Source organism: Lampetra fluviatilis, chromosome 31, assembly GCF_964198595.1.
Source record: "Lampetra fluviatilis chromosome 31, kcLamFluv1.1, whole genome shotgun sequence".
Classification (NCBI taxonomy): Eukaryota; Metazoa; Chordata; class Hyperoartia; order Petromyzontiformes; family Petromyzontidae; genus Lampetra; species Lampetra fluviatilis.
In genome coordinates, this window is record NC_136305.1 from 8474025 (window position 1) to 8498270 (window position 24246).

The following is a 24246-nucleotide window of genomic DNA, read 5'->3' on the forward strand; positions in this document are numbered from 1 at the left end:
CCGGGCGATGGCTCCGAGCGAGGGAGCTGTCGTGTGGGACTCGGCAACGTGAAACTCGAGAGGTGAGAGAAGACCCGAGACAAAGAAAGAGCAGATGCCAGGGGGGGTGCGGGTCCAGACGCAAATCTGACCGTGATGGGCCCTCCCTCCTACGCCTTCAAACTCAACTGGGAGCTGCTGTGCTGCGTCTGACACTGCGATGTTGAACCACGGGGGGGGGGGGGCAGTTTCCCCGATTTCGCACTACCCCCCAGGAACGGCTCTGCCAGTTGATGTTGTTGGTTTTCCACCCGTCCTGGGGTTTTGTTGTTGTTGTTGTTGACTTGTCCGAGGAGCTCGGTGGAGTCGCCGCTTGCCCTGGGAAATCAGAGTACTGGACACGTCTTCATCCCTGGAGCATTGACAGCCTCCAGTGTGCAACAGTCAGCCGCTTAACAATCATAGTGTTGTGGGTAATAAACAATCATAGTGTTGTGGATGATAAACAAACACGCAGCTCAAGACGTTACGTTCGGGATTAGAGCTCCTCTTCTGCCACTGTGAGATATTGTTTCTCATCACGGTATGTCCCGGGTGGTTTAAAAAATAAATATTTTTTCAAGGAAACGGTGGCAACCGCATAGGCAACGTCTTGGCGACGTGTTGCCACCAGCCCCCCCCCACCTTAATAGGTGCTCGCTAACCGAATGCCAATAGGTCGATGGACTCAGATATATTTGCACGCGTGCAGTACTTTGTAGATGAGACACAATGGAGTGCCGCGTGCGTCTGGACCCACGTTGAACTTCTTTCGCGCCGTACGCAGCCAAGCGCGCTAATCGGAGGTGCGTCGTATGTGGCTACATGGGGGGGGGGATCTTCTTCGTCGTTTGTGAGCGAGAGAGACAGAGAGAGAATCAGAGCACGAGAGAGAAAGAGAGAGAATCAGAGCACGAGAGAGTTCGGGAGAGTCGGGCCCTGCTGGATTATTTATGTTCGCGTCTGTGTACATAATACACACGCACACACACACCCACACGCACACGCGAACACGCGCATACCACACTCGGATACACAAACACGCCATTGTGACCACAAACACGCGCCCGCCGCGATCACCCGCACCCCAAGCACCGGCACACAGACACGCGTACACACACACACGTACCCACACACACACACACGTACCCACAGACACGTACCCCCCCCCACACCCACACACACACGCGCGTACCCCCCCCCCACACACACGCGCGTACCCCCCCCCCCCACACACACGCGCGTACCCCCACACACACACAGACACGTGTACCCCCCCCCACACACGCGCGCGGAACCCCCCCACACACACGCGCGCCCCTCTCTGCACGCCTTCCTCACTGCGCGATGTCAACCTCTGATAACGTTCTAGACGGGATAACAAGCCGAGCACGAATAGTAGTGAAGCGTGTGCTGACGGACTGGGTTGCGAGTGATGGGCGTGGGAAGGCCTTCATCCAGCAGTGGATTCACCAATGTCCCAATGCCTCAATGGCCATTGAGACATTGGTGCTCTCAGCTCCCCGTTTTACAGCCCTGCAGAGCCAGTGGTGGAAATTCCACATCCCTATGGCACGGAGTGTGTGCCTATCCACAGCAAAACCCGCTGTTGACTTCCCCACAAAGTGCTGCTAATTTTATCGACCCCCCCCCCCGCCGCGAGCAGGAGGGATGATGGGTCGAGTCAATCCCCAACAACCGGGATTGGAACCCGCGGCCTTGCGAGTCGCTAGCTCCACAGCGGAGCCGCTACCGAGCCGGTCTGGCACGGGTGCTGTACCGAGCCGGGCTGACACGGGTGCTGTACCGAGCCGGGCTGACACGGGGGTTGTACCGAGCCAGGCTGACACGGGGGCTGTACCGAGCCGGGCTGACACGGGGGCTGTACCGAGCCAGGCTGGCACGGTAGCTGTACCGAGCCGGGCTGACACGGGGGTTGTACCGAGCCAGGCTGACACGGGGGCTGTACCGAGCCAGACTGGCACGGGGTCTGTACCGAGCCAGGCTGGCACGGGGTCTGTACCGAGCCAGGCTGGCACGGGGGCTGTACCGAGCCGGGCTGACACGGGGGCTGTACCGAGCCAGGCTGACATGGGGGCTGTACCGAGCCAGGCTGACACGGGGCTGTACCGAGCCAGGCTGGCACGGGGGCTGTACCGAGCCGGGCTGACACAGGGGCTGTACCGAGCCAGGCTGGCACGGGGGCTGTACCGAGCCGGTCTGGCACGGGGCTGTTCGCCGGCACGTAGCAGGCACTAGCCAACAGCTGGCATCACCGGGGGCCCCCCAACACTCAAGGCCTGGCACGGGAACTTGTATCCGATGGGGTGGAAGGGCGCCGCCTCCGAACGTCACGTCAGATGTTCAATGGGCCGTTTGTCGGCTACTTGTTGGAAGTGTCGCTAAAGTTGATGGGCAGCAGACAAAACTCGCGTTCACAAGTACGAGTGGACGTGTCTACTAACAAAGACAACGATCCCCCCGTACCCCCGTGTAGCCTTCAACAGACAGTCGGGGAAGGTTGCTGTTCGCGATGAGCTCCTATGAAGCCCGGCACGGCGCACCGACGAGGGAGTGGGTGAGTGGCCAGCACCACGCCCGGCCGCCTTTGTCTCCCCTGTGCTGATGATTAATACACACTGCGCCAGGTGTTCATTTATTAGCCACTGACATCGGTCGCGAGCCAAAGCTGAACTCTGGCCACTTGGGTTCGTGGCGCGGTGCACTACCCACTGCACTACAACTCTTCTTACGTACACACAACAACAACACTAAGCGGTGGTGACGTCACCGCGGCGCTTGTGCCAGGCTAGGTGCACTTTGAGGACATCACGTGGAGTGTGGAAAGCTCGCAGCTGGCAGGAGGTCACCAGACAGACCCAGGTGGTGCCCATGGGTTGACTGAGTGAGATAACTGGCAGATGCACCACCTGTGCTCCCCAACGACATTGAAGGGGAGGCCTTGGGACCGGTTCAGATATCACCTACCACTGCTGTTAGCCGTGGCCCGAGAATCAACCCCATGTTGGCCGGGTTCGTAGCGCAGTGCACGAATCACTGCACCACCACTCCACACAAACCAGCGACCCGAGTTCAATCCCTGGTCAAGGACGGCGTCAGCGGCGAGAGACGTCTCGTATCTGAACCAGTCCTGGACCTCCCCTAGATCGGCTCGGCCTTAAATGAGTGCCCAATGCGGCGAAGCGACAAAGCCAAATGGGGCCGGGCGTGGTGCTGGCCACACCACCCCAGCCGTCATAGGCGCTGCTCGCGAACAGCACTTGCCCCTACATCCTATGTAGGCTATACGAGGAACCTTTGTCTTCGCCATAAATACACAGGACCAACAAAATGAGCACGTGGCCAGCACCAGGTGTCAGGTGAGAGCGTTGGGGGGAGGAGGAGGGGGGGGAGAAACAAAGCGGGCATGGGAGCGTGGATGGGAAGGTAACTCCGAGACAAAGGCAGGAAAGCCGATCCTGACACGGAGAGCTTTATAGGGATAGGCAGCCATGTGTAAACACGGCACGTGACACACCTGGCGACAGGTGGCAGGCGGGAAGAGACAAAGGGGGCCGGGAGGTTGCGTCGGTGCACGGAGAGAACGACAGCGCACGGCTCTTATCTCGTAGCTGCGATAATGCGCCTACCCCACGGGAGCTGTCCCACGCGTGGTTGCAGCTTCGTTCGTGGAAAAAAAAATCATGTTTAATATCTCTTGCGCCGTCACTACAGAGGGCAGCTTTAGCTTGAAGGCGTCACGAGGTCTATGATGGTGATGTTGTGGTGGTTGTTGTTGGAGTTGATGATGGTGGTGTTGTGGTGGTTGTGGTTGGAGTTGATGATGGTGATGTTGTGGTGGTTGTGGTTGGAGTTGGAGTTGATGATGGTGATGTTGTGGTGGTTGTGGTTGTTGTTGGAGTTGATGATGGTGGTGTTGTGGTGGTTGTGGTTAGAGTTGATGATGGTGATGTTGTGGTGGTTGTTGTTGGAGTTGATGATGGTGGTGTTGTGGTGGTTGTGGTTGGAGTTGATGATGGTGATGTTGTGGTGGTTGTGGTTGTCGTTGGAGTTGATGATGGTGATGTTGTGGTGGTTGTGGTGGTTGTTGAAGTTGATGATGGTGATGTTGTGGTGGTTGTGGTGGTTGTTGAAGTTGATGATGGTGATGTTGTGGTGGTTGTGGTGGTTGTTGAAGTTGATGATGGTGATGTTGTGGTGGTTGTGGTTGTTGGAGTTGGAGTTGATGATGGTGATGTTGTGGTGGTTGTGGTTGTTGTTGGAGTTGATGATGGTGATGTTGTGGTGGTTGTGGTTGTTGTTGAAGTTGATGATGGTGATGTTGTGGTGGTTGTGGTTGTTGTTGAAGTTGATGATGGTAATGTTGTGGTGGTTGTGGTGGTTGTTGAAGTTGATGATGGTGATGTTGTGGTGGTTGTGGTGGTTGTTGAAGTTGATGATGGTGATGTTGTGGTGGTTGTGGTTGTTGGAGTTGATGATGGTGATGTTGTGGTGGTTGTGGTTGTTGTTGGAGTTGATGATGGTGATGTTGTGGTGGTTGTGGTTGTTGTTGAAGTTGATGATGGTGATGTTGTGGTGGTTGTGGTTGTTGTTGGAGTTGATGATGGTGATGTTGTGGTGGTTGTTGTTGGAGTTGATGATGGTGATGTTGTGGTGGTTGTGGTTGTTGTTGAAGTTGATGATGGTGATGTTGTGGTGGTTGTGGTTGTTGTTGGAGTTGATGATGGTGATGTTGTGGTGGTTGTGGTTGTTGTTGAAGTTGATGATGGTGATGTTGTGGTGGTTGTGGTTGTTGTTGAAGTTGATGATGGTGATGTTGTGGTGGTTGTTGTTGAAGTTGATGATGGTGATGTTGTGGTGGTTGTGGTTGTTGTTGGAGTTGATGATGGTGATGTTGTGGTGGTTGTGGTTGTTGTTGAAGTTGATGATGGTGATGTTGTGGTGGTTGTGGTTGTTGTTGAAGTTGATGATGGTGATGTTGTGGTGGTTGTGGTTGTTGTTGGAGTTGATGATGGTGATGTTGTGGTGGTTGTGGTTGTTGTTGGAGTTGATGATGGTGGTGTTGTGGTGGTTGTGGTTGTTGTTGGAGTTGATGATGGTGATGTTGTGGTGGTTGTGGTTGTCGTTGATGATGGTGATGTTGTGGTGGTTGTGGTTGTGGTTGTAGTTGATGATGGTGATGTTGTGGTGGTTGTGGTTGTTGTTGGAGTTGATGATGGTGATGTTGTGGTGGTTGTTGAAGTTGATGATGGTGATGTTGTGGTGGTTGTGGTTGTCGTTGATGATGGTGATGTTGTGGTGGTTGTGGTTGTGGTTGGAGTTGATAATGGTGATGTTGTGGTGGTTGTGGTTGTTGTTGGAGTCGATGATGGTGATGTTGTGGTGGTTGTGGTTGGAGTTGATGATGGTGATGTTGTGGTGGTTGTGGTTGTTGTTGGAGTTGATGATGGTGATGTTGTGGTGGTTGTGGTTGTTGTTGGAGTTGATGATGGTGATGTTGTGGTGGTTGTGGTTGTGGTTGGAGTTGATGATGGTGGTGTTGTGGTGGTTGTGTTCGGACGTGAGCACTGGACGGAAACACATCCTGGTGAACATCCCCCACTCCCAACTCCCCCCCCCTTCTTCCTCCCCCCCTCTCCCCCCGCTCACTGCCACTTCCAGCCACAGCTGCAGCTCCAAGGGGGAGGGGAAGAGGCAGCTCTACCCCCCCTCCTCCTCCTCATCATCTCTCCGCCTCCCAACTACACACCACCATCATTATCATCCCATCCTCTTCATTACCCCATCATCATCACCACGATCCTCTCTCTCTCTCCTGCTCATCACCTTCCAGAGTCCTCCACCGTCCCTCCTCCTCCTCCTCCTCGTCATCATCATCATCATCTGTTCCCCCCTCATCCATGATCTTCATTTCCCGTTTTATTTCCACTTCCATATTCCTCCTCCTGCTCACCATCACCCTCCTCTCCTCGGAAGAGCGGCTGCGCTATGAGCCTGGTGGCCTGCGTTCGATTCCTGAATGCGGCTAACATCGTTGGCGAACGATGTCCCAACCGGTTCCTGGCCAGCCCGTTCACCAAACCCCTGCAATGAACCAGCACGGCGAAGTATGGTCGAACAACTCAATTGAACCGACGACACGTGACGAGGGAGGCCTTCATCCAGCAGTGGATTTATAAAAGGACGTGACATTGCATATCGATAATTGCATCATCATCACCCTCCTTCCCCCACCACTACCCCCTGCTTCCCCCTATCCTCCCTCCCTCTCTTCCCCTCTCCTCCCTCCCCCCACAGCCCCCTCGACTCGATCCCACATTCCTCACCGCCCCTCACCCTCGCAAGAGTCTCGAGAGCTCGAGGAGGCAGAGCGAGCGCGCTCACGGCTCGAGACGCCCGTAGGTCAACGAAAGGTAAAGGCGCTGCCCTGAAACTGCCCGCTCAATCCCCTGCTGGCGGAAGGGCCTCCACTAGCGGGGGTGGGGGTTCTAGAGATCCCTTCTCTTTAGGGGTGGGGGTATTTGGGTCTACTCTTCCACGCTGGTCCACACGTTTTGGAGGAGGAGGTTGCGTGGCCGATACAGACAGGATGGAAGCATAGACAATACAGTACAACCATGGACATATATATGTGAACCCATATGTTTTACACAGGTGAACCGTTGTGTACGGTGGACCCCTATATACACATGAAAATGACTCCCTACACTGTACAATGGGTGCCCCTATAGGTGTGCCTATAGTCTTACGGTCCTGGGCCTCCCCTAGGTCGACTCGGGCTCAAGTGAGTCTCGTGTGCGGTGTGTGTAAACATTGCCACTGGGGAGACAAAGGCGGGCAGGGGTAGTGTTCTGGAACACCCACCCCCGCGTATGCTGTTCGGGCCTTATGGAGCCCTTGCCCCGACAGTTTGTTAAGGCTCCACGGGGGATATTTGTCTTTATCGTCGCGTGCAATGCGCGCGTAACGATGTTCAATTGTACCGGTGCGCACCCCCTAAACCTGCACAGGGTGGACCTTCAGTGTACACTGCGCGCGCGTGAACCCGCGTGCGTGTGCACACACACCACACACACACAGGGGGAGCACGTGGACACGCGGTCTACGCGTGCGCAGAGTCTGGTGAGCGCAGATGGGGGAGGGGATGTAGGTGAAGCGGTGGTGTGGTGGGGGGGGTGGGGGGGACGTGGGGGGTCACAGGAGAGGTCAAGTTACCCCCTCCGTCTCTCCTGCTGGTCAGCCATCGGGACCGACACCCAACGTAGACAAAGGCCTCGTCCGTCACCGCCGTCATTCGCGCGAGGGCTATCATTTCTGGCCCAGGTGAGCGTGCCCATTGTTACATTTCTGGCCCAGGTGAACGTGCCCATTGTTGATTTCTGGCCCAGGTGAGCGTGCCCATTGTTAAATTTCTGGCCCAGGTGAGCGTGCCCATTGTTACATTTCTGGCCCAGGTGAACGTGCCCATTGTTGATTTCTGGCCCAGGTGAGCGTGCCCATTGTTAAATTTATGGCCCAGGTGAGCGTGCCCATTGTTACATTTCTGGCCCAGGTGAACGTGCCCATTGTTGATTTCTGGCCCAGGTGAGCGTGCCCATTGTTAAATTTCTGGCCCAGGTGAGCGTGCCCATTGTTAAATTTCTGGCCCAGGTGAACGTGCCCATTGTTGATTTCTGGCCCAGGTGAGCGTGCCCATTGTTACATTTCTGGCCCAGGTGAGCGTGCCCATTGTTGATTTCTGGCCCAGGTGAGCGTGCCCATTGTTAAATTTCTGGCCCAGGTGAGCGTGCCCATTGTTAAATTTTTGGCCCAGGTGAGCGTGCCCATTGTTACATTTCTGGCCCAGGTGAACGTGCCCATTGTTAAATTTCTGGCCCAGGTGAGCGTGCCCATTGTTAGATTTCTGGCCCAGGTGAGCGTGCCCATTGTTAATTTCTGGCCCAGGTGAGCGTGCCCATTGTTAATTTCTGGCCCAGGTGAGCGTACCCATTGTTAATTTCTGGCCCAGGTGAGCGTGCCCATTGTTGATTTCTGGCCCAGGTGAGCGTGCCCATTGTTAATTTCTGGCCCAGGTGAGCGTGCCCATTGTTAATTTCTGGCCCAGGTGAGCGTGCCCATTGTTACATTTCTGGCCCAGGTGAGCGTGCCCATTGTTGAATTTCTGGCCCAGGTGAGCGTGCCCATTGTTAAATTTCTGGCCCAGGTGAGCGTGCCCATTGTTAATTTCTGGCCCAGGTGAGCGTGCCCATTGTTACATTTCTGGCCCAGGTGAGCGTGCCCATTGTTAATTTCTGGCCCAGGTGAGCGTGCCCATTGTTACATTTCTGGCCCAGGTGAGCGTGCCCATTGTTACATTTCTGGCCCAGGTGAGCGTGCCCATTGTTGCTTCGTCTCTTCCGAGAGAGGGACCTCCATCCTCTGCACCCCTAACGGGGAGCTCCGGGGAGCCGCCTCGAGGTGGGTTAAACTTGGCCTACTCTTCCAGACGTCTTGGAGGAGATGGGGGGTAACCACACTTCTCCCCACCACTAGCACCAGCACCACATGCATACCTGTCAATCGTAGACTAACTGTGGTTTACCCATTTAGACGACACCCTGGGATATGAGCACGCCTAACACAAGCACGGTTCTAATATAAGCAACACGAGCTTACATTTAGACTATTGGTGGGTGGGGGAGGCAAGAGGCAAGAGGCAACTTCTCATACGAGCACGCTACTTCGGACATAAGCACATCTGCTCTTACTCGTAAGACTATAGGCACTGCTTTTACACACACACACAAAAGTCACACGATTAAACGATAACACATCGCAGACAGCAACCCACATCATCATCACCATCAACACCATCTCTCAAGATCGTAATCACCAGAGGTCCCCATCGAAAATGGGCATTCATTGCCCGATAGGGTTTTTTTTACCTTCGCCAAAATAAAGCAAAAGCCATCACCAATAACAGCGGATACCGCGGTGATAATAATCGTGTTTACATATTTGTGTTTACCCGTGTGTGTGTGTGCGTGTGTCTGTGTGTGTGTGTGTCAACTCAGCCTCAAGTGAGCACCTGTCGGCCGCAAGGTGAATAAACACGAGCACCGGGGGAGACAAATGCCGTCCAGGTGGGGGGGGGGGTCTCACGCCACACGGCTGCCGAGGTGGAGCGGTGGCGCAGTGGTTGGCGCGCTGCACGAGGAACCTGGCGGCGGCCCCGAGTTCGATCTCCGCTCGCTGGCCGATGTCAGCGGCGAGCGATACCCAAATCGGTTCGGACCCCCCCCCCCTCCTCTCCCCCCCCGCCCTCCCAAACCCCACTCCACCCCGCCGCACTGACGAGGCCAGCCAACTCTGCACCAACCGCTCGTGACCACCGTGGTGAAGTATGGTCAAGCAGCTCGCAGTGGCAGACACGGCGTCGCCCAGCAGGGAATTGCCTAAGGACGCCACACCAGGCAATGCAATGCAACGCCACGCCACATCACACCACACCACACAACGCCACACCACATCACGCCACATCACGATACACCACACCACATCACACCACACAACGCCACACCACATCACGCTACACCACACCACATCACGCCACATCACGCTACACCACACCACATCACACCACACCACGCTACACCACACCACATCACGCTACACCACATCACGCTACACCACACAACGCCACACCACATCACGCTACACCACACCACATCACACCAAACCACGCTACACCACACCACGCCACACCACACCACATCACGCCACACCACATCACGCCACACCACACCACGCCACGTCACACCACATCACGCCACACCACACCACGCACACACCACACCACGCCACACCACGCTACACCACGCCACACCACACCACACCACGCCACACCACACCACACCACGCCACACCACACCAAACCACGCCACACCACATCACACCACATCACACAACGCTACACCACGTCACACCACACCACGCCACATCACACCACACCACACCACGCTACACCACGCACACACCACACCACGCCACACCACGCTACACCACATCACACCACACCACGCCACACCAAACCACGCCACACCACACCACATCACACCACATCACACAACGCTACACCACGTCACACCACACCACGCCACATCACACCACATCACACCACACCACGCCAGACACGTGGAGTCACCGGATCCTCTGCAGGTGCAGACGGCAGGGGACGCGCCGTGGAGAGCGGTCGTTTCACAACAACAACAGTCATACTAGTCGTATTGATTTTGAATGATAACTATATATCAGGGTTGTAACCTCTCTGGCATAAACATCAGGAGGTGTTAAGATTTTCAAACATCTAATTGACACGCCTAATGCAAGGCACCATCAAGTCTGCATTAACCACACACCATACTCGTGCTAAAACATGGGAAGAGATATGCTTCGATCATCTGTGCATTGTCGTCGAAACCGATTGTCCTGCACCAGAGAGAGTGTCGTTGTAAACAAAGGCCGCAAAAATGCGACCAGTACCGGGACAATGCACACGCCGCAGCATTAATAGCTCCGATTAAGGCAGTTATATCTATGGGACTAATACTAATAATCGACTTATTTATCCGGGAGAGCCTCACCGAGTCGTGCGACTTTTCTTCGGGAGGGTGCTGCTACACTGGGGACGTTTTTTTCTCTATCTCGAGACTCTCGCAGCCAATTACTGATGAGCGTTTCGTATACACGTGGTAGGAAACCGGAGCACCCGGATAAAACCCACGCGTGCAAGGGGGCAACACTCAATCCCCGTACAGATGGAAACAGATGGCGATGAGTTCACTTGCCGTAACTCCTTCTCCGGCGAACAAGGGTATGGTACCTGTCCATGCCTTCCACTGTCAAGGGCTGTGACTTCTTCCATGGTTACAAGGGGAGATCTGTGTGAGTCTCTACGGATGCGTCTCTGTGTGTGTGTGTCTATCATTTGTGCTTTCGGGGTATCCTGTGACCTTCTGCTCACAATCATTAAGGACCTTCATGATGGTGGGCAGGCCCGGGTCAAAGGCGACCGTGCGTGGTGTTGGCCACCCACCTCCTCGCGTGCCGTGCCGGCCTTCATAGAAGTGCTCGTTAACAGCACTTGCCTCAACAGTCTGTTAAGGCTATATTTGTCTTTGTGTGCGAGTCTCTGTGTGTGAGTGTCTCTGTGTGTGTGTCTCTGTGTGTGAGAGTCTCTGTGTGTGTGTCTCTGTGTGTAAGTGTCTCTGTCTGTGAGTTTCTCTTTGTGTGAGTGTATGTGTGTGTGAGTCTCTGTGTGTGCGAGTCTGTGTGTGTGAGAGTCTGTGTGTGAGATTATTGTGTATGAGAGGGTATATGTGTGTGTGAGAGTCTCTGTGTGTGTGTCTCTGTGTGTGAGAGTCTCTGTGTGTGTCTCTGTGTGTGAGTGTCTCTGTCTGTGAGTCTGTGTGTGTCTCTGTCTGTGAGTCTGTGTGTAAGCGTATGTGTATGTGAGTCTCTGTGTGTGTGAGAGTCTCTGTGTGTGAATCTGTGTGTGTGTCTCTGTGTGTGAGTGTCTGTGTGTGTGAGTGTCTGTGTGTGTGAGTGTCTCTGTGTGTGTGTGTCTGTGTGTGTGTGAGTGTCTCTGTGTGTGAGTGTCTCTGTGTGTGAGTGTCTGTGTGTGAGCGTATGTGTGTGTGAGTATCTGTGTGTGAGTGTCTCTGTGTGTGTCTCTGTGTGTGTCTCTGTGTGTGTCTCTGTGTGTGTGTGAGAGTCTGTGTGTGTGAATCTGTGCGTGAGTTTGTGTGTGAGAATCTGTGTGTGTGTGTGTCTCTGTGTGTGTCTCTGTGTGTGAGTGTCTCTGTGTGTGAGTGTCTCTGTGTGTGAGTGTCTGTGTGTGTGAGTGTCTCTGTGTGTGAGTGTCTCTGTGTGTGAGTGTCTGTGTGTGAGCGTATGTGTGTGTGAGTATCTGTGTGTGAGTGTCTCTGCGTGTGTCTCTGTGTGTGTCTCTGTGTGTGTGTGTCTCTCTGTGTGTGTGAGAGTCTGTGTGTGTGAATCTGTGCGTGAGTTTGTGTGTGAGAATCTGTGTGTGTGTGTGTCTCTGTGTGTGTCTCTGTGTGTGAGTGTCTCTGTGTGTGAGTGTCTCTGTGTGTGTGTGAGAGTCTGTGTGTGTGAATCTGTGCGTGAGTTTGTGTGTGAGAATCTGTGTGTGTGTGTGTCTCTGTGTATGTCTCTGTGTGTGTCTCTGTGTGTGAGTGTCTCTGTGTGTGTGAGAGTCTGTGTGTGTGAATCTGCGTGAGTTTGTGTGTGAGAATCTGTGCGTGAGTCTGTGTGTGAGATTCTTGTGTATGAGAGAGTCTATGTGTGGGTCTGTGTGTGTGTGAGTGGCTCTGTGTGTGAGTGTATCTGTGTGTGTGAGAGTCTATGTGTGAGAATCTGTGCGTGAGATTATTGTGTATGAGAGGGTATATGTGTGTGTGAGAGTCTCTGTGTGTGTGTCTCTGTGTGTGAGAGTCTCTGTGTGTGTCTCTGTGTGTGAGTGTCTCTGTCTGTGAGTCTGTGTGTGTCTCTGTCTGTGAGTCTGTGTGTAAGCGTATGTGTATGTGAGTCTCTGTGTGTGTGAGAGTCTCTGTGTGTGAATCTGTGTGTGTGTCTCTGTGTGTGAGTGTCTGTGTGTGTGAGTGTCTGTGTGTGTGAGTGTCTCTGTGTGTGTGTGTCTGTGTGTGTGTGAGTGTCTCTGTGTGTGAGTGTCTGTGTGTGAGCGTATGTGTGTGTGAGTATCTGTGTGTGAGTGTCTCTGTGTGTGTCTCTGTGTGTGTCTCTGTGTGTGTCTCTGTGTGTGTGTGAGAGTCTGTGTGTGTGAATCTGTGCGTGAGTTTGTGTGTGAGAATCTGTGTGTGTGTGTGTCTCTGTGTGTGTCTCTGTGTGTGAGTGTCTCTGTGTGTGAGTGTCTCTGTGTGTGAGTGTCTGTGTGTGTGAGTGTCTCTGTGTGTGAGTGTCTCTGTGTGTGAGTGTCTGTGTGTGAGCGTATGTGTGTGTGAGTATCTGTGTGTGAGTGTCTCTGCGTGTGTCTCTGTGTGTGTCTCTGTGTGTGTGTGTCTCTCTGTGTGTGTGAGAGTCTGTGTGTGTGAATCTGTGCGTGAGTTTGTGTGTGAGAATCTGTGTGTGTGTGTGTCTCTGTGTGTGTCTCTGTGTGTGAGTGTCTCTGTGTGTGAGTGTCTCTGTGTGTGTGTGAGAGTCTGTGTGTGTGAATCTGTGCGTGAGTTTGTGTGTGAGAATCTGTGTGTGTGTGTGTCTCTGTGTATGTCTCTGTGTGTGTCTCTGTGTGTGAGTGTCTCTGTGTGTGTGAGAGTCTGTGTGTGTGAATCTGCGTGAGTTTGTGTGTGAGAATCTGTGCGTGAGTCTGTGTGTGAGATTCTTGTGTATGAGAGAGTCTATGTGTGGGTCTGTGTGTGTGTGAGTGGCTCTGTGTGTGAGTGTATCTGTGTGTGTGAGAGTCTATGTGTGAGAATCTGTGCGTGAGTTTGTGTGTGAGAATCTGTGCGTGAGTTTGTGTGTGTGAATCTGTGTGTGAGTTTGTGTGTGAGAATCTCTGCGTGTGTGAGTTTGTGAGTGAGCGTGTCTGCATGTGTGAGTCTTTCTGTCTCTCCCTGTTCACCACTTTATGGGCACCTCGCTCTTGTTGATCTATTCCTTTGTTCGTCGCTCTCGCTCTGTTTACATCTCTCCTGGACTCTACTTTCTCTGTTTCTCTCTCCGTTTTCATCTCTCTGATCATCTCTGTTTGCCATTCACTCCCTTATCATCTCTCTTTATCTTCCTGTTAATCTCTAGTTCTCAGTCTCTCTCGCTGATCATCATCTTTACTTAATTCAGATTTTCTTGCAAACATCTCTCTGCTTTCTGGTCAAATACCTCTCCACGTCTCCCTGTCCTCTGTTCTCCTCTCTCTCTGTTTCTCTTTCACCTCTCTCTCTCTCCCGCGGAGTCGTGGATTTTCCGGAGGAAGTGGTGGGGGCAGGAGAAGATGCGGGGGAGGGAAAGGGGAGTTATGGGTCGGTGGGGGGGAGGGTTCGGGAATTTTAACACAGACCGGAACACAAACAGCCCAACACAACCACAACCACGCACAGAGGATCACATAACCACACACACACAGTCAACACACAGTCAACACACAGTGACATGCATACGCAACCGATAACCACTCACACATCACAGCAGCTACAACCGCGGTCACACAACCACGCAAGCACATCGATACGCACAAGAGCCGCAGCCACAAAAAAAATACATAAACCGCACAACTCCGTCCACACGTCCACAACCAAGATGACATGAACACACAACAAGCGCAGCACCACAACCGCACCGACTGTTCAACTGCACAAAGATGAAGACACAAATCGTTTAACAACCATAAGATGCTGTACTAGTGACGAATTGGCCACGTTCTGTTAACGTGACAACCCTTACTAGTTGGCCGTGTCGGGTGGTGGCGGGTTTTAACGACACATTTATATATTTACGCGATCTAACCCCAAAAAAACCTCTATTATGGATGATATTGGTCGGCAAAAGCCTGCCACGTGTTAAACATCCTTTAACAAGACCGTTGGGGGGGGGGGAAGTGCTGTTCGCAAGCAACGACGAATGTTGTTAACTAAGAGGTTGTAAGCACGGTACACGAAGGGGATGGGTGGCCAACACCACGCCCAGCCGCCTTTGTCTCCTCAGTGCTGTTGTTTGCGCACCAAAGCCTGAACTCATTTAAGGCTGGGTCGACCTAGAGAAGGCCCCGGGACCGGTTCAGATATTCGCCACCGGTGTTGACCGTGAGCGGGAATCGAATTCGGGTCGTCAGGTTCGTGCTAACCGCTACAATACCGCTCCCCACACACCCCACACACACGCAGGCACGCACACGCACGCAGGCACGCACACGCACGCAGGCACGCACACGCACGCAGGCACGCACACGCACGCAGGCACGCACACGCACGCAGGCACGCACACGCACGCAGGCACGCACACGCACGCAGGGACACGCGCACGCAGGCACACGCGCACGCAGGCACACGCGCACGCAGGCACACACGCACACGCAGGCACGCACGCACACGCAGGCACGCACGCACGCAGGCACGCACGCACGCAGGCACGCACGCACGCAGGCACGCACGCAGGCACGCACGCACGCAGGCACGCACGCACGCAGGCACGCACGCACGCACGCACGCAGGCACGCACGCACGCAGGCACGCACGCACGCAGGCACGCACGCAGGCACGCACGCACGCAGGCACGCACGCACGCAGGCACACACGCACGCAGGCACACACGCACGCAGGCACACACGCACGCAGGCACACACACACGCAGGCACACACACACACGCAGGGACACACGCATGCACACACGCTGCCACGTCTCGGCCACGTGCCTCTCTGGCGTGCGATCGGGGTTCATGAAAAGACTTGAGCATGCACAGCTTTACACATAGCCTCTTCACAGCCTACGTACATACAACCACAGCACTTGTGCCAGGCTAGGTGCACTTTGAGGCCATCACGTGATGAGGGTAAGACTCATTGCTGGCAGGTCATAGGACAGACCCAGGTGCCACGGGTTGATTGACTGAAATGACTGGCAGATGCACCAGCTGCGCTTACTACTGTACCAATTCACTGCTTTATCTGCCCGGCGCTCCGCTCTTTGTTGTGAGCGTCGCTCCTCTATCCTCCACTGTTGCTGGGCAGTTGGAGGCAGCCGCCTCCTCCATAGAGGCCGATCTTGACAGGGCTGGTATCGGTCATCGGCAAGTCCACACAGCTCTACATCCTCCTGTACCGCATCAGTCCACGTCTTCTCCAGCCCGTGTCCCACTAATTTAGCCCCCTCTACCCGGCCAAACAGAAGCTGCATGGGCATGCGGGCTCCATGACCCAGCCAACGCAGCCTCGCCTGCCAGAAGGGCTCACTGATGGGACCGTATCCAGATATTTCAAGGATCTGTGAGCTCCTCACACAATCCAGCCCACACAGTGTACATAGTCACACACATTAACACAGCCGCACACACAGCCCCATGCAGCGTATACACTCTACACACACAGTCTACAAATACAAAGATAAAAAGAAAGATCCCCGTATAGCCTGCAATAAACTGTTGGGGCAAGTGCTGTTAGCGTGCACCTCTGAAGGCCGGCACGGCAAACGAGAGGATGGGCGGCCAAAACCACGCCCGGCCGCCTTTGTCTCCCCAGTGGCGATGTTTACACACCGCACCAGGTACTCATTTGAGGCTGAGTCGACCTAGGGGAGGCCCACGACTTGGTAAGGTCATCGTCACTGGTGGTGGCCGTGAGCGGGAATCCAACTCATGTCACCGGGTTCGTAGCGCAGAGCGCTAACCACTACACTATCGCTCCCCACACCATCACACACACACAAAGCCTATATAGCCTACGCAGCGACACGTATCCTGCACACACACCCTTACACACCCACACAGCCTCTACAAACAGTCAAACATACACACAACATATTCACACGGAGCCCTATACACAGCCTACACACACACAGCCCCACACAAACACAGGGCACCTAAATATAGGCGGTCTATTGAGCCCACGTTCGTCGATGGGCCCAATCTTCCGAGAGCACTGACCGTGCCCTTCTCACACTCGTGGCGACTCCGTGCCGTTCACCTGGCGTTCAATCTCACGCCGCTCCTTGCGGACGATGTCGGCAGCGGCACGGCCACGGTTCCGGAGGCCAATCTCGAGGTCTCCCAACCAACGCGAGGCAGCTTCAGCAGCGAGAAAGTTCATCTCGCAGCTCTGGTCCTCCTCCTCCATCGACGGAGCGTAGACTACAGTGGTTTCCTGTACGGTCCATAGCTTGGGTTGCGTGGCCACAATCGCGCGCTACCGTGGCCTGCCTCAGATGCATCACTGTGTATCTTTACGCGTCTCTATGGACGCGATCTGTAACCCAAAAATCAACCAATTATGAATCGCGGGGTCGTGCAAGGCTGTCATCGTCACGCAGGAAGGCGCCGCTGTGTTTCACACAAAGCGGCGGGGCAATGTGGCTGCTGCTGCTGCTACTACTGCTGTGTGGTCAAGCCTGGAGCATCCCCAGCGGCAGCTGTCTCTGTGTGGCACAAAGCTATCGACGCAGCTCGTGAACTCCGACCGCGAAACTGCGGCGTTCCATTTTCAAAATCTGGCGGCGCGACGCCGGGCACGCGGTGGCCCGCCACCGCTCCGTTTGCCGAACGACATCGATGGGATCCCGAGACGCGCCGCCCGCCGAGACGCTGGCGCGTAGCAGTTGCGGCGAACACAAACCGAGGCAGCTATTTACCAAGGCGTCCACGGGTGCTCGACCCCGCGCGACGGGTGGAGCGACCGCGACGAGCGGTATCAACGCGCCGGCACTCGGCCTGGTCACCCTCCCCCCACAGACGCCGCGAAGCTCCCTACCCCCCCCAAGGGTGTCGAGGAGGAGCCGCTGGATCTGCCACGAGAAGGCGGTACGGCAAGATGTAGACTAATCTCCACCTGTTCCGTCTGTGCGGGGATAGAGTGTTTCCCCCTCGCATATGTGGGTTTTCTCCAGGTGCTCTGGTTTCCTCTGGTCCGGACGGAGTCGAAAACGAGACACGCAAAAGCTCTTTTGACGATCTCCGCCTGGTCACCAAATGACTGCACAACAACAACAACAATCCCAAACAAATTTGGGTTTATATATAATTTTGGCTGATTCCAGCCGTGGTGATATTGTTATAGGTTTGACAAGCGACCAACACAGCCTGTGCCGGGCACATACGGAGCGTGTGCCCCTCATGTGGACAAAGCGCCCCACCGTTGTGATTCCACTGTGATTCCACTTCGGTTGGTCGACACACACGACCGCAGGTCGCTTGTCAAACCAAGAACTATGGACTCTGGGTCTGCGTCTGTAGGTCTATGAGACTCAGACAGAGGATGGTGGATTACCAAAGGAATCCATGGACCAACAGATACTGGTGACCTTCACAGGACCCATGTATTGACACAGGACCCATAGACTCACACAAGCCCTATAGATCAACATAGGACCCACAGACTTACACAGGCGCCCATAGATTAATATAGGACCCATATACTCATACTGAACCTATAAACTCACACAGGACCCATAGACTCACACAGGACCCACAAACTCACACAGACTCACACAGGGCCCATAGACTCACACAGACTCTCATAGGACCCATAGACTCACACACCGACCTAGAGCCAGAAACGTGCATTGGGACTTGTAAGATCAACTTAGAGTGAGGGTAGGGACCCCCAGCGCTCCGTGGGCTCGTAGGCGACGTGCCACACGGCTCGCCGCTCCGTGCGTTGACGTCTGCGTGGGTCCAGCGCTCGCTACCGGGCCGGGCCCTCTGCGAAGTTCCAGCGGCGGCGCGTCTGCCGCTCACTGCGCAGTTCGAATCCGGCGGCCGCCCTGGTTACGCCTGCGGTGGTGTGTGTAGACCGCAGTAGTAACACGACTACGACAGGGTTCCCTCGGTTTGTGCGCAATTTGTTTGTAATGCATCTACCGCACGAAGCAAGGGGAACCTGCATAGAGCAGGCAAGCGGCCACTAACGGGTTAGTTGGGTTGCCACCTCTGGGCCACAGCGCAGCTGGGACCCATCGTGGGCAGAACAAGAATGTGTCCCAGTAGCGGAAGAGGGGAGAGCTACGCGGCTAAAACACGCGTCGCCTGGAGCGGTGCGATGTTGCACGGCCCGGCTACGGATGAGTTGAATGCCTCCGAATCGGTGACCGGTTTTCGGTAACCGACTCCGGCCTACGACGAACGATTGTCCCCGCGCGCCGGGACCCGTACAAACCGCACGGCGGCAGGCCCAAGCACATCGCCCGCACTCGTCTCCCAGTCGTAAAGTTTGCAGCCCTGCAATGGCCCTCTCCAGCCCGAGGGGCCTCCGCTGGAGGGGGACCGCAAGGGACCTTGGCCTGCTCTTCCACGCTGGGCCACCGCGGTGGGCGCGCCGCTACTGCCCCCCCCCCACCACCGTGGCAGCGAGTCGTCTTTGGGCTCTCAGGTCGAGGGATGAATGCCCGACGTTTAAATGCACTGGACATGTACATAAGTGCGGCAAACCTGTATTGACCGGTTTTTTTGTCTTCATTCGGTTACGGGCTATGCAAACATAAACCGATTTGAGCGACCATCATGAATACGCATCATGTCATGGTCATGCATTGCGCTGGCACACGCACGTGCGGTCATAGTCTTCGTACAACAAGACAAAGATCCCCCATGTAGCCCACGCGAGCTGTTGGGGCAAGTGCTGTCAGCAGCACTTGTGAAGGGTGGAGCGGTGCACGAAAGAGCCCGGGGCGCGCGCGCACCGATCAAGGTCGAGCCGAGCGAGGGTGGCAGCCCGCACGAGGAGGCGTTAGGCAGAGCGCATCTGTGTTGGTGGTGGCCTTGTGCCAATGGTGGGAATTCCACGTTCATATGACAGGGCCCAGGACGAGGGGCAAGGGATGAGATCCGTCTCGCGGCGATAGCCGTGAGAGCGTTGCACGAGTCGGCTTCGTCACTCGCGGTCCGACTAGCGGCTCCAACTCGCGGTGCACGGGGCAGGCGAGGAGCACAGGTGAGACGCAGGTGCAGGTAACAGGTAACAGACAGGTACAGGTAAGGAAGGTGCAGATACATGAAACGCAGGTGAGTGACACGGGTAGAGGTGAAACAGGTGCAGGTAAGAGACACGGGTTTCGGTGCCATACACAGGTGCAGGTGAGGCACAGGTGCAGGTGAGAGACATGAACAGGTAAAGAAGGTGCAGATACATGAAACACAGGTGAGTGGCACGGGTAGAAGTGAGACAGGTGCAGGTAAGAGACACGGGTTTCGGTACGATACACAGGTGCAGGTGAGGCGCAGGTGCAGGTGAGAGACATGAACAGGTAAGAGGCAGGTACAGGTGAGTAATTCAAGCACCGGTGAGACACACAGGTACGGATGATTGCTACACATGAGACACGGGTACGAGTGTGATTCGGCTACTACAGGTGAGCCACGTGTGCAGTTATAGCCACGTGTGCAGGTTGAGACACGGGCGCAGGTGGGAAACCGGTAGAGTTGACATACAGGTAAAGTCACCCGCACTGTATAGGACCAGTTTAGAAGCTTGCGCCGTGGCCAGGTGACGCAAGTCAACACAGAGATACACCCTCCCCCACCCTCCCCCACCATCCCCCACCATCCCCCATCTCCCCCCACCCCCATCTCCACCCCACCCCCCATCTCCACCCCACCCCCCATCTCCACCCCACCCCCCATCTCCACCCCACCCCCCATCTCCACCCCACCCCCCATCTCCACCCCACCCCCCATCTCCACCCCACCCCCACCTCCACCCCACCCCCACCTCCACCCCACCCCCACCTCCACCCCACCCCCACCTCCACCCCACCCCCCACCTCCACCCCACCCCCCACCTCCACCCCACCCCCCCACCTCCACCCCACCCCCCCACCTCCACCCCACCCCCCACCTCCACCCCCACCCCACCCCCCACCTCCACCCCCACCCCACCCCCCACCTCCACCCCCACCCCACCCCCCACCTCCACCCCCACCCCACCCCCCACCTCCACCCCCACCCTACCCCCCACCTCCACCCCCACCCTATCCCCCACCTCCACACCCCCTTTCCTCCTCCCCTCCCGGGCGATTCAAACCAGATCCTTATACAGTACACGAGACCCCTACTCACCCGGCGAGACCCTGCCAGGCCATGTTGTGACTGCAGACTCACCAGGTGAGCACTTTGCCTCACCAGGTGAGACCTCGTCAAGTCGACCTGAGCTCACCCGCCACTGCAAACCCTCAAGCAACTTCCACCAGCATCGACAACGTCACCAACTCCACCACCATCATTTCCACCATCATCAACACTGATGACCCCACTCCACCACCACCACTTGTTGGGGCAAGTGCTGTTAGCGAGCCCCTATTGAAGGCCGGCATGGCACACGAGGGGATGGGTGGCCAGCACAACGCCCGACCGCCTTTGTCTCCCCAGTGGCGATGTTTACTACACACCGCACCAGGTACCCATTTGAGGCCGAGTCAACCTAGGGGAGGCCCAAGACCGGTTACAAATAATCGTCACCGGTGTTGGCTGGCCGTGAACGGGAATCGAACTCGGGTAACCAGGTTCGTAGCGCAGTGCGCTAACCGCTGCACCACCGCTCCCCACTCCACCACACGTGCTCCACCGACAACTCCACCACCAAAGTCGATCACTCCACACTGCTCCACCAGCCCCGTCCAGCACGTCCTCGTCCCGTCACCGCAACTCCACCCGCACAGCTTACACATTCACTTCTGACTCAAAACGTCGACTCGACGTTCACCACCAACATCTGACACGAACGCCTTACCTGGTGATGCTGCTGCTGCTACTGCTGCTGTGGCAGTGGTGCACAAGCACCGCCAACAATAACAACTCAACACATGCGGCATATACACTGCGCGACCTTAAAATGAAAACATAACAGGGCGACGTTTCGGGCAATGACCCTTATTTAAAAACAAAAAACAAATCACTCCCAATTTCAACTCAAAAACCTTCAACAACAACTCAGTCATCATGTCCACGTCCACCCACACATCCACCACCACCACCACCACCTCCACTCCCGTCGCGTCTCACCACGGGGTGGAACCCTTCCATCACGCCAAGGCAGCTGTCGCCACGGCGCGTGCAGGGGAAGCGAGGGGGTAGAGATGGGTGGGGGGGTCGAGAGGGGGGGACCCTTGCTCCGTCCTCACATCCCGGACCCCCTTGGTGTCGGGGTCCTTCAGTCCCGGGGTCCCTGTTTCCCGGGGTCGCGAAGCCTTATCCGGGCCCCGCGCTCGCAGCCTCATTCATCGGGAGCGAGTCGACGTGACCCACGCGCTCCCGACTCGAGAGTGAGGCGCTCTTGCTGCCTCCCCGCTCTCCCACTCGGCTCTCTCCTCCCCCCTCTCCACGTCCTCCTCCCACTCCCCGCCCTCTCTCGGCGACTCCCTCCACCCCCCCCTCTCCCTTCTCGTCCCTACGGCAACTTTATATTCCCTGCCCCACCGCCTCTCCTCTTCACACTTCCCACCCCCCTCTCTCCCCGTCTCCCCTTCTCCCTATCTCTCATTCCCATCTCCCCTCTATCCTCTCCCTCCCAACTCTACCTTCTACCCCCCCACTTCTCCTCTAACTCCCCATCTGCCCCCCCCTCTCCCCTCCCCCGGTCCGTTCACCCTCTCCCCTCGTCTCACTTTCTCTCCACCTCGTCCATGCCTCTCCCTTTCCCTCCCTCCTGCCTCTCACGTTACTCCAATGTTGCTTTAAGGAGACCATACCTAACGGGGCAAAAAAATGGGGGGGGGGGGCTCTCTCACCCCCCCCCCTCTCTCCTACCCGCGGTGTGGAACTCCGCCTGGGGGTCTGGAAGGCGCCTCCTGGCAGGAGGCAGGAAGCGACGGCGCGGTGTGGTGCCGTGAACTTGCATGCCTGCCCGGCCACCCGCAATGGGAGGGGGGGGGGGCACGTGGAGTGAAATGCGGGGGCAGTGGGGGGCTACCGCTATTCGTTAAGCAGCTCTTGCCGTGTCCACCTTTACACGGACTAAACACGGATTCCCCCCCCTCTCCCATCCCCTCTCTCCTCTCGTGCCTCTCTCACTCGCACTCCCCTCTCTCCCCGTGCTCTGCGCGTACTCTCTCTCTCGCGCTCACTCTCTTTTCCCCCGTCTTATCTCCCTCGACCTCCGCGCCTGACCATCAACATCATCAACAACGTCAACAACAACAGCCGCCGCCGTTCCCCACTAAGTGGCGGCGACGTCACCGCGGCGCTTGTGCCAGGCTGGGTACACTTTGAGGCCACGTGAAGTGTCGAAAGCCCGCTGGCAGGAGGCCACGGGACAGCCCCAGCAGGTGCCACGGGCTGACTGAGATGTGCTCCCCACAGTGCCATCGCTCTGCGTTTTAACTGCCAGGAGCTCCGCTCGTTGTTGTGAGCGTCGCTCCTCCGCCCTCCGTTGTTGCTGGAGGGCGACTGCCTCCAACTGCCCAGTAGCGGCAGCAGCAGCGGCGTCCTTCACGAGCCTCCTCCACTGTGACCCCCCCTCACCTGCACCCCTCACCCCAGGACCCCCCCCCTCTTCTTCACGCCCCCCCCCACCTTCTCCACCCCCCCCCCCCTTCTCCACGCCCCCCAGGCCCCCCTCGCCCCCGGGCCCCCCGCGCTCTCAACTCATGTCGCGCTCTGATTGGTCATATCGCCTTCAGTGCCCCCCCCCCCCCCACTGTTTCGCTAGAGGCCACACCTCTTAACCCCGACGCGTGCGTTCTAGGGGCTCTTAAACCACTACTTGAGCCTCATCCACGACTCGTCACCATGTGGCACTGGCACACACACACAGTGGCACACACACACACTGGCACACTGGCACACACACTGGCACACACCCACACACACCCACACACCGTGGCACACGCCCACACACACACTGGCACACACACACACTGGCACACACCCACACACACCCACACACCGTGGCACACGCCCACACATACACTGGCACACACATCCACACACAACCACACATACACTGGCACACACCCACACACACACACCCACAGTGGCACACGCCCACACATACACACTGGCACACACACACACATACACTAGCACACACACACTGGCACACACCCACACACACACTGGCACACACACACTGGCACACACACACATACACTAGCACACACACACACACTGGCACACACCCACACTGGCACACACATACACTAGCACACACACACTGGCACACACTCACACACACACTGGCACACACATACACTGGCACACCCACCCACACACAACCACACACACACACTGGCACACACACCCACACACACACTCAGGCACACTGGCACACACCCACACAACAACAACAACCGCCATTCGCCACTAAGTGGCGGTGACGTCACCACGACGCTTGTGTCAGGCCATGTGCACCTTGAGGCCATGCACACACTGGCACACGCCCACTGGCACACACCCACACACACACTGGCACACACCCACCCACTCACACACACTGGCACACACCCACAAAGGCCACCCGTATAGCCTTAACAGACTGTTGGGGCAAGTGCTGTTAGCGA

The 24246-nt window shown here is 56.2% G+C and overlaps 1 protein-coding gene across 1 annotated transcript in view; it reads right to left on the reverse strand.

The window, feature by feature from the left end:
• LOC144943515 (unconventional myosin-X-like) overlaps positions 1–22030 on the reverse strand; it is a 68195-nt gene extending 46165 nt beyond the window's left edge. Inside the window, exon 1 of the mRNA XM_078871032.1 lies at positions 21752–22030. Within this exon, the coding sequence (XP_078727158.1) occupies positions 21752–21772 (21 nt within the window). The 5' untranslated portion in view covers positions 21773–22030. The remainder of the gene's footprint in view (positions 1–21751) is intronic.
• Between the last annotated feature and the right edge of the window lie 2216 nt (positions 22031–24246).